The 11,678-nt window shown below is 40.1% G+C and overlaps 1 protein-coding gene across 2 annotated transcripts in view; it reads left to right on the forward strand.

The window, feature by feature from the left end:
- Positions 1–10,628, forward strand: part of trabd2b (TraB domain containing 2B) — an 81,243-nt gene extending 70,615 nt beyond the window's left edge. Inside the window, exons 6-8 of one of the 2 annotated variants that reach the window (XM_040052726.1) lie at positions 6,029–6,125; positions 8,203–8,487; positions 8,745–10,623. In XM_040052726.1, coding sequence (XP_039908660.1) covers positions 6,029–6,125; positions 8,203–8,487; positions 8,745–8,970 — 608 coding nt within the window. In that variant the 3' untranslated portion in view covers positions 8,971–10,623. Of the gene's footprint in view, positions 1–6,028; positions 6,126–8,202; positions 8,488–8,744 lie in introns of both variants that reach the window. The other variant, XM_040052727.1, reaches the window with a different exon arrangement.
- The last annotated feature ends 1,050 nt before the right edge of the window (positions 10,629–11,678 follow it).

Genomic DNA, 11,678 nt, shown 5'->3' on the forward strand with positions numbered 1-11,678 from the left:
GCATCCCGCCCGAAAAAACTTGCATGGAGGGAAAAAAGAGAAAAACTGACTGTAAAACAAATGCAAAATGGAAGCTAAGAAGCTTAAGAAGCCTGGACATGGAAGATAAAGAGACAGGCAGATGTGGCAAACATAGAAAGGTGAATGTGCAAGTGGAGTAAATTAAGTCATTGCTACTGTAAGTGGAAATCTGGATGGGATGGTTATTAAATAAAGGAGTTGCTGGTTTATTAACTCTGCGCTCTGGAGCCACGGGAGGGGAAACACCCTGTGAGAGGGTGTATACACAGCAAAAACTTGCTCCTACTTAAAACAAAATATTTATTAAGTAAATAAAATATTTGAAAAACACATATCTGCAGTTGGAGAAATGACAGCAGGTGGTTGGCTGATATATGGTAGTGGTTGCAGTTGGGCTGAAGCCACATTCCCACAAGCTATTCTTTTTATGTCGCAGGCAGAGCAACTTGTCTACTGGAAGATTAAATACGAATCATATGGAAAAGAATTTCAAAGAATATTTAGTAAATGTTTATTTTGTGTATTTTTAAATCTTTAAACAAAATTCCTGCCACGACTTATGTATGAAAGTGGCATTTTGTTCATGCATAAGAAAAGTCATAAGAAACAAGTATTCATTATTTTTCCAAGTAAACATTATGTCGTATGAGTACAATGAGAAGGGTAAATAATATGGATATTTTCCTTTGAGTGCAATGAAGCCAATGATGAAAACAGAAGCTGTGTTCCACTTCTATGTTAATATTAATGATAAACATTTTTAAAGTATGACTTTACACTGAGAGAAATCTACAAAGTGATGAAGATGTAAGCAGCTTGGCTGGGTGAACTACAGCAGCACAAAGCCATAATAGATGCCACCTATCAGCTAAGAAACTGAGATGCCACAAACTGATAATATTATGTGTGTATGTGTATGTAGACAGCTAGAAAACTGTAAAAACATGTCCTGTTCTGATGAATCTGCTGCAACGTTCACATGGTAGGGTCACTGTTTACTGCTTCCAGCATGATAACATGTCACAAAGTTCAAATCATCTCAAACTTACATTTTACTGTAGTTTAATGTACATAAAATAACTTTCACAGTCCATCGTGTGCATGTGTGGCAACAGGAGATTCACGTCACAGATCTGCTGACGACAAATCCGCAGCAACTTTGCGTCATGATGGACCAAAAATCTTTGAGGAATGTTTCGGTTCCACATTGATTTTAAACCACGAATGAATGCAAAACGTTGTCCAGCCCAATATGTTAGGCATCGTGTTTAGGCATCAAATATCCTTTGATTAAGGAGAATATTTTCATCTTCTGTCATGAGGACATGTTAACTTGCCATTACCAATTTTCTAACCAAAGCCACAATCTTTTCTCAATATTATCCAAGAGTTCTGATTGCTTGAACAAAACCATAAAAATTTTAATTACGGAAAAGAAGGAAATGTTCTTGGATGTGTATCTTCAAACAATGTGCAGATGGGGGCGAGACAGCTAAAGACACTGGGAAAAAGAAAAACATTGCTTTCTCTTTTTTACATTTCTTTTAAGGTCTTTCCGTAAAAACTTGAAAAGTAAACATTAATAGCGAGCATTACACTGCAATGATTAGGGTGTCACTAAGTACTGCAGCTTTAAAACAGAGTGGCGTGTTTACAGTGAGCTACCTGTGCGGTCAGCCCACGAGCACTACAAGCAGCGGGGGAGCAATTAGGAGTCAGCTGACCTCTTATTACATTTAAGCTAATTGAGCTGTTTGTTAAGACTGCTCTGTGCTTCAGAAGCACCACACTGTTTACTGTCTGAATACTCCACAAACAAACACACTAGCTCAGCCTCCCACACGCACCTTCATCTGCTTGGAAAGAACTATTATTTCTCTACCCAGTCACTCACCCACACACAGGCACGAACCACAAACCTACAATGAAACAAACAATGCACATGCCACTGTTGTCAGATGAAAAGCTTGTGAATTAACATTTTCCAAAAGAATGGATTTGTAAGAACTTGGAAAAACGTTTTGTTTGTTCAACAAACGGAGCCAATTCATGAAGAAATGTGCAGTCCCTCACTTGAGAGTTACCAACATTTCATAAGTGTTGGTTCTCGTTGTGAGAAATATTGCTTGCTTGTGTGTGTGTGTGTGTATGTGTGTGTGTGCATTCAGTAGGCTGTTTAAGCAGCAGATGCAAGTTTAGCATCCAAACCAATTCTCCCTCCTCAGAAAACTGAATGGCAGTTTTACAGCAAGTGTAAAAATTGAACCCATATGGTTGTTTGTTATGTCATCTTCCAAACAAAGTTACGCATAAATATACACGACTTTGTCGAGGTGTGTTATGAATGATGGCAGAGTAGAGGAAATCAAGCCAACACACGAAACAGTCAGCTTGACCTCACACCCAGCAAACACGCGGCACATGCTCTTCTTTGCCCCGAGCCCACTGAATTTAATGAAATAGCTGCTTGACACGGACATGAAGGAGGTTAAATCTGTCAGCATGCAGTCACTGAACGAGCTGACTTTGGCCCCAAGATCTTGTTTGAAGGAAAGGGTGAAAAGAGAAAGAAGAATGCTGCTCTTTTCAATTCAGTTAAGTTTTATTTATATAGCGCCAAATCACAACAGCGGTTGCCTCAAGGCGCTTTATACTGTGAGGTAAATACCCTACAATAATACGGAGAAAACCCCAACAATAAAATGGCAACAGTGGGAAAGAAAAACTCCCTTTTAACAGGAAGAAACCTCCAGCAGAACAAAGCTCAGGGAGCAGTGGCCATCTGCCGGTTTTGTCTGTTTATCTCTGCGGTTTTAAAGACGGCCCAACAGCATCTCCACTTTCTGAGAATCCTCAGAAAAATGGACCTGAAGAAGGAGCTGCTGACCGTCTTCTACCGCTGCTCCATTGAAAGTGTGCTGACATATTGCATCGGTGTGTGGTTCTCCAGCTGCACCACAGCACAGAGAAAGGTCATCAATATGGCCCAAAAACTCATTGGACATCCTCTTCCCTCCCTGAAGGACCTGTACAGCACTCGCTGTCTCAAGAGGGCACGCAGCATCCTACGGGACTGCACACACCCAGGACACGGGGTGTTTAAGCTGCTGCCATCTGGCAGGAGGTTCAGGCTGCTGAGGTCCCGAACAAATGGACTCAAGGACAGCTTTTACAACAGGGCAACAGCCCTGATCAATGCAAATAGCTGACCTGACTGGCTTTTTTTATTACTAAGTTATTATACTGTGTTGTGTTGTTTGTGTTGTTTGTGTTGCGTTGTGATGCGTCGTATCGTGTCGTGTTACATGTAGTGCCGACACAGGACAGTTTTCCAATTTCATTGTAATATTGTACTATGTATGACTGTGCAATGACAATAAAGAGTTATCTTATCTTATCTTACATAACCAAATAACAATACAGTTGGCCTTTGTAAGTGTAGAAATATTCCCAATTGTCAGTATAAGTATCCTTTGACCTAATGGTGGTGCAAAAGTACTGTGCCATCCCTCATTTCTTTATACCGGTGCTGACAAAAGAGGAAACGTGTGTAGTTTATTGAAACATGTGTAGATAAATGGTAAATGGCCTGTATTTGTATAGCGCTTTACTAGTCCCTAAGGACCGCAAAGCGCTTTACACTACATCCAGTCATCCACCCATTCACACACACATTCACACACTGGTGATGGCAAGCTACATTGTAGCCACAGCCACCCTGGGGCGCACTGACAGAGGCGTGATAGATGGTATTATATGGTTGATCAAAATCCGACAGTTTTTTTCTCCGTTGGTTTTTCCATCCATTTGGCGAGATCACAAACACACTTGATGAAATCCAGCCCATTGACAGAGTCTCCACTATGTGTTACAGATTACTGTGAACACTCACTGTTGTGCCACTTTCCTGACCTGCTCTGTACATATTCACAACGGTTTGAACCAAAAATTTCAAATCAAGATTCAACACTCGTTAAGACCCATTGCCACTAATTTATGTAACCGGTTTCTGCTTCTGTTTCCCCATTACACTGACATTTGTGGCAAGTGGAATAATGCTACATAAACACTGTTACATTTAAAGTCCAGTTTTTGTATAATTTCACACACTTCATCCATTTGTCCCTGTTTCCTGTCAGAGCTTTGCTGGATTTTTTCCCCCGTATTTCTTAAGGACATGACTTTCACTGTTTATTTGCTGTAGATCCTTTGCAGTCCTGCCACTTCTTCTTTTGGCTCCCACGTGTCTAGCTTTGCCAGTTTTTGAATTGCTTGTGCAAAAATAAGATTCTAGGTTTGTCAAACTGTGCGATCTTTTGTATTTTCTATAGACAAAATTGAAAAATTTACATGTAGACGCCATCTCTTGGCCCATCTCTTAATTCAGTTGCCTTTTTTATGCTTGAATGATTCACAGGTCACTGTTAAATTACTAACCAAATATGAAAATATTCCCTTAAAAATGGTTGGGCACAATGACTGGACTGAGAAAAAGAACGAAAAAGAAACAATGTCCAAAGAAAAACTTTGAAATATCTTCAGAAAGCCTGGATATGTATTGCTCAAGAATACTTGGAAAAAACCCCAATGAAGTTTGGCTCCTTGGAAGCAAAATATAAATGAATGAGGGGTGGCGCAAGACTTTTTCACAGTAGTAGTTGTCAAAGGACGTGAACTGACTCAACAAATACTTAAATAGTACTGTACTGTACCTTTGACTTCACAACAAAATCATACGTTTTCTTCCATAAAACCTTTAAGCCTATGAACATGAGAAAATGTCATCACTTCTTATGGCAATATGTAAGTATAATAAAAGAAGAACACAAGCGCACACACACACTCACCGTCACCCAGACAAAAAACTCACACTCGGCCCTCTGTGTAATCCCATCTGATCTCACCGACGCTCTGTTGTTAGAAGCCTCCTCTCACTCCACGGCCTATCCCAGCACTGCCTTTGAACTCAGCTGCCAAGAAAGTGTAACACCGCGTGCCTCTTTCTTTGACTTTCAGGAATGATCAGGAACATTATAATGATAAAATTGGCAGGGGGTGAGGAGCTGAGTGGGAGCAGAAGGCCTCGACGGAAAGCAAGAAAGAGGCTCGAATATTGTCAGCGTGTTGTTAATAAGCGAGCTGAGGTGTGCGAGTGTGTAAAATTCCTGCGCGTGTGTGGGTATGTGTATACGTCTGCGCACAAATATGAATTCCTCTCTTAGGGAGTGCGTGTTGGTGAGGGTGATGTCAGGCTACATTATGGCTTATTGCTGGGTTGACTGACATGCAGGATTATCGGCTGATGGGATAAATTAAAAGAAAAAAAAAAGCTTTCATCAGCATGCGGCTGGGGCCTGAATGTTTGATGTTAGACTGAAGGAGTCATATGCAAGGTGATGGAAAGTGAGAGAGGGCTGGAAGGGAGGCAAGAGGTTGAGTGCCCGATAGATAGACCAAGTTTTCATTTGAACAATCCCTGTTATCTTGCAGATTCTTCACTTCACTCCATGTCTGAGTTGTCACTGTCACCAAAATCCATTAGTGTCTCTAAAACTTGGCTGAGAAAAGATCATATTTAATGAGGCAATCCACAAGAAAATGCAAGAAATTTAGACTGACACGGTTTCTCTGGTATTTGTCGGACAAATATGGACATTAAAATGTATAGAAGCACTTTTAGGTTTGCTTACATTTCTCAACCAAAGCTATAGTTGCCTGTGTTAGGAAGATATAGTCTGTTACAGTTGTTAGAAAATAAGAGTTCAGATAGTGGGCCACACAAACATGTTATTGGTATGTTCAGCACCACAATGAAAACAAAGCTAAAATTTATGGAAGTTTTGTTCACTATATAATAATTGAGTGCTTTCAACGTAAGTAAATATCCATGAAACATAATCCAGGCTAGATTTACTCTTGAAGATAAATGCATGCTCCACAAGAAGCTGATTTTGAGTCTTTTGTGACCTCTGGGGTTTTTTTTGTTTTGTTTTTTGTTCACTGCTAGGCCACTTTCTGGGGAACCACAGCGTGCTGGACATCCTGAGGCAGGAGGGCTATGAGATTGTCCACATGCCCTCTGATCATCAAGAGCCAGCCACAGAGTGAGTAAGCAGACAAGAGTGCGCAGTAACAGATGACGGAGCATGTCATTTGATTAAATGACTGTGGTTACAAAGACAAAAACAAAAATAAGTTGCTGAAAAATAGAAAAAATAAGTGGTTGCTTGGATTACTCTTTAGAAAAGCAGTTGTTTGACATTATGGAGTCTAAGTTCTTGATGACGACACATAAATTGCACTAATTAAATTTGAGTTTTGGATGATTCCTGTTTTGACTGAGTAATCGGGCACTTTGGAGCTATTTAAAACTCTTTACATGTTAAAAGTATGACTTTTTCTAACCAGACAAGATATTTAATGGAAAAAGAAAAAGAGAACGTGATTTTCTATGTGCATGAGATTAATAATGTTATGGCAGTGCAGACTGTGAAGCAGAACATTTGTGCACTCTTACTGTAGATTTTGGCAGGGATACAGATGCACATCCACATGTATCTGTATCGACCCCCCCCCAACTTAGTCTGTCCACATCCGTCTAATTCTCTTGAGAGTTGAGGCATTTAACCTCAGCAGATTTATTGAAGTGCAGATACAGTCCAAATTGTGCTATGCAAGAATCCTTTGATACCTCATCATCTCCCTCACCTGCCTGCTTCTGCCCCCCCACCTTTCTGGTGGCTGCCAAAGGCCACTTGCCAGAGTGGTGGTTCTGTCTGCTTTCACTGCAACATACAAACACATGCATGCATGTATGCAGGATAAATGTAGAGATGCTCAAATTTACAACTATGCAACACATACATGACTCAGAAAGAGTCTTGGCTTCGCTCCTGTGGCCTTCTACAACTCTTCTTCATGTCTGTTAGTGTTCAGGCCCAATTACTGGCACACAGCACCTCCACTCTCACCTAAGGGTTTGATCCATGGGCCTATAAAATAATAAGAGCAGTCGCTGGAATCGGAGTGAAAATGGAAAAACAAGGCATAACAAGAACAGTCTTTTTTCTAACAGTAAAAACATCTCATCCCTCCAGCTGGAGCTTTTCACAAACTTCTCACTGCAAATTACAGCTGTAAATGTAGCCTCCCTATCTCTCTCCATCCTGTTTCCAGGCTTGTGGGCTTCAGCCAGTGGTTCATGGTTTAAAAGCTGACAAGTGGACTGACTTACTGTGGTCACGAAACACTTGTGTCTACTGCGTGCACGCACACACAAACACACACACACACACACATGACCACACACTTGCCTGCAAGCTGACACTTCTAGCTCCCCGATACAAGGTGATCTGACAGGCGAGGAAACACACCACAGGATGGCTGGATGAGAGGTGTTTATGAAAGCCGTTAGCCTCAGACCTGGAGTGTTTTGAACCCACTGGCACAATTATATGACTGACAGAGCAGCCCAGAGCTGGGTTTGGCTGTGCAGTAGCTTGACCGCAGGCCTGGAGCTATCATCGCACTGACCAAGCCATCAGGGCCTGGGTGAGACAAGGTTGTTGAAACTTGTGAAAACAGAAAGGCAAACCGACAAATTGATCATGACCGGTGAGACAAAACTGATTATAAGAAATCGTGACTAAAGCATGCGATTTCTACTGCTGTTTATTTCATTTGAAAGGTCTTGAATGATGTGTAAAACATATTTTTGATGCTCTACTGAAACACAAAGTCACATGCGAGCCATATTGACAGGAAAAGAACAAGAGAGAAGAAAGTATGAGTAATGGCTGGAAGAAAGAGCAGCATGGCAAAAATATTTGAAGACAGGAGATTCTGGGTGGTCTTCTTGGTCAAATGTCAGCTCTGATGCACAATATATTGCCATGAGAGTTCCAACTTCCTCTTACGTTGTCTGCTGGGTCTTTCAACTTTTAAAGGACGCCCTTCTGGTGTTCATGTCCTTGACTGAAGTTACGGGGTGTAAGTGGAAAGCCATGGGGTGGTCAGAAACCACAAACAACACCACTGTCTGGTAGCACATTGGAAATCTTGCGAAACAGTACAGAAATACTAAAAGAAACTATTTTGATCTAATATTTGGGTAAAAGTCTTTCTGTGAGTATTAATAGAACTGAGTCCATCCCCTGTCTGTCCTGTCCTCCCTTGCTCCAGGGCAGCAGGTCCAGACCTCCTTGCAGCACCAGAGTTCAGCAAGGAGAATACAGACACTAGCACAGGATCTCCCATTAGCTGGCCAACCAGTCCAGAGATGGAGCTGGAGCTCGAGGACCCAGAACCTATGCCTGGCCTTGGAGGGGAGGAGCTGCCTCACATGCTGCTCCCTGACAGCTTGAGCCAGCTAGAGGAGTTTGGACGCCATAAACGGCCACGCAAAGCTCACCGTGGCCACGGGAGACCCCGTCTCTTCAGTGACCTGTGGGTTCGCATTGGGGATGGGTGAGATATTTATTATGATTAGTTTGGCTGTAGCTGAGATCTTTTAACAATTGAATGTCTGTAAGGACTGTACTGGCTTGATGAAGATTATTAATAAACTCTGGATGTCCCTAAGTAAAAGACCACAATGAGATTGGCTGCTGAATATGTACTGGAAATGTTATGCATGTGATTGTTCGGAGATCATGTAAGACTCAGTTCTTTTCCAGTCTAGCTAAATTCCTCATAACCTAATTCCCCCCCCCTCCTTTCTTCAGCACCACCCCACCACCAAACGTGAGGATAATCAATGGCTATGTGACAGTGGAGCCTCCGCTGACCTATCAAAAGCATCGCAGGCGGATGGAGATCTACGAGATAGATCGAGATAGTTCGCCTTCCTCCACTTCACCAAGCCCCAGCTCAGCCCAGCTAGCTCACAGCAAAGTCACGCTGTCTTGTGCTTTAGCGTGGCTTTTATCACACATATTGTTCACCTCCTGACCAAAAGAAAGTGTTACCTCATGAGAAACATTGGACAATACTTCATCCACACCAGAGCAGTGGAGCGTACCTGATAAAGCCAAACAAGGAGTGATTGTCAGGGAGAAACATCTCAGTCAGGATAAGACGTCTTAACGTGGGACGATCCGTTCTCCACCATAGAGCGAGATCGGCTTCAGGCTGCTGAAATGCCAATGTCTTTAAAAACTTGCCAAGTCTCATAATGTGTGGAATGAGCTCTGTGCTGCGTAAGAAGCAAAACGTGGACTATGTTGAACTGCAGTGGGGTCAAGTCCAAACCTCCTGAAAGTATTGAGATAGAATAACAAACACACAGCACAATGAAGAATTGTAAATTTAAAGAGCTGGAGTCTTTTACCTATAAAAACTGTAATATTATGTAGAAAAATAAGACTGACTTTAATAATGAGAATAGGTCATACTAACAGTTATAACTCTGTGAAAAGAAATGAGTTGAATAAACAAGGTACTGTGTGAGGCATTTACCCTCACACAGAGAAGCACTCAGATGCCACTTTGTAAATTGTGCATTTTGTTCATAAAGAAATATTGTATATTTATTATTTCTGGAAGAAAGAGTATATTTTCTTGCTTTTTGAAATAAAACGTAAATAAATACAGTCTGTAAACTAATCGAGTGCATCGAGAGGTCTTTCTTTCAGCAGACATAAACTGTGTGTTTAAGAATACGTTTATAACACCACCATCTGTTCTTTATTTAAAGTGTGAAATTATGGATATTTTTTGTCATAATCTAATGAAGCATATACTTCGGAATTGTCAAAAACATTCAAATATGACTATTATCTGGAAAAATGAATAGAAACTATAGTGGAACTACACGTTTTTAACTAGGGAAACAAGCAACATGTGAGTTGAGTCTGCCACCTGCTGGCTAATACAAGGAAAACATGGGGAAAGCAAACCTCATAATGAGTCATCTGTCAGTTGTGTCTCCATTATAAAGCTCACAGACAGGACTGTGCAACTGTGAAAATGCAACTTTGAGAAATGTGAAAAGTATATTATACCACACAGCAACGGACAAAACAAAAATAAGGATATTAGCCATTAATCAAAGGTCATACTACATTTTAACATTTTAACAAAAGGAGGAATACGGAGGCCGTTGAGCTCTGAGTGTTAACAATTAACCAAAAATATCGAACTCTATCACTTCCCTTTTTGAAGCTGCTTGAATGATGAAGCTTCACTTTAAATATTTTAAGATTGGATGCTTCCTCTAAGCTCCATAAAACATAAGAATCCTTTCAGTCGTCACATACTGCGATTAACTAGGTTACAACTTCTCTTAAGGGAATCGTTGGCAACAGACAAAGTGACTATTCATTTCAATAAACTTGTTCTTGTTGATGATGATGATGATACTGTAGTGTATTATATTGCAGTGCTCACAATATCAGTAAAGTTCATCATGTTTGCCGTGATCTTGTTGCGAGGGAACAAAATAATTCTGTGCAAACTGTGTTGATTCCTGATCGGCTTCCTCCTCTGCTATCTCATAGCAAATGTAAATGCAGTAAGACTGCGTGATTTACAAGGACATTTACAAGTGCAATAAAAGTTGGAAAACAGAAGAACATTTTAAAAAATTATTATATAAAACAAAGACAACTTTCAGCAGAAACTGCGACACTCTGAATTCTCACAGCAGCAACTGAGACAAGTTTCATTAATGATGCCCCAGTTCAATTATGTATGATGACCAGAATGCACAAATAATGTTGAATGAGCTTATCTACATGGAATTCAGTTTTATTCCAACATAACATTTCCCAGAGTTCATAGCAAGATTGTCTACTTCGAAACAAGGCGTGTTTACACTTTGAGAGTAAACACGGTGAAAGTAGTTAAAGAAAAGATGAGACATAATAATAATAATAATAATAATAACAATAATAATAATAATAAAAAATGCAAAAAGCATTTCAAAAATAGAACAGAATTCATCATTTTAGTATCAGCAGGAAAATACAGCATTGACAGGGAATGTGAAAAGTAGAAGCTCTCCAGTGTTTTTGTAACTATCTTCTCATTGATAGTTAGTGCCCAATTTGTGGTTGAAAGAACCTATCAGGTGTCAGAGAATATGTATACTCTGTCTCATACCAGTCTTATAATTTAAATCTTCTAGTCTTCTAGAGACACTAAGCGGCTGCGCTGCACTGCTGCAGTTAGCACTTCTACCACTAAATGGCGCTAGAGTCGCATAAAAACTTGAGCAACAACAAAGCACATAAAGCTGAAAACCTGGTTGGAGGCCGCAGAGCCTGAGCACAGAGACAGGCACAGAGGCGGCCAGGCACTGGGTTACAATGGCTTAAGAATGTCCATACAGTAACGTAATAAATAATTTAAAACAAACTGTCAAGTTGTAAATTTTAAGTCAGTGGTAATAAAATGTTTTATTTTAATTCAAGGTTAATGATACCACGCAGGTACAATATATCCAAATTTATTCTTAGAAATATTATAATATTTATTTATTTATTTTAAAAAAAATAGAGAGAGATTTAAACGAAACTTTTTTGCTCTACTGACCACATGAACCTGTTATTGCCAGACATTATTCTATAATTGTTGCACCATTAACTTTACAAAACATAAATAAATAAACTAAATTATGTAAAACATGAATTTAAAAGTTTTTTTCTAATTCAGTTTAC

This window comes from Simochromis diagramma, unplaced genomic scaffold, assembly GCF_900408965.1.
Source record: "Simochromis diagramma unplaced genomic scaffold, fSimDia1.1 OVJJ01000419.1, whole genome shotgun sequence".
Classification (NCBI taxonomy): domain Eukaryota; kingdom Metazoa; phylum Chordata; class Actinopteri; order Cichliformes; family Cichlidae; genus Simochromis; species Simochromis diagramma.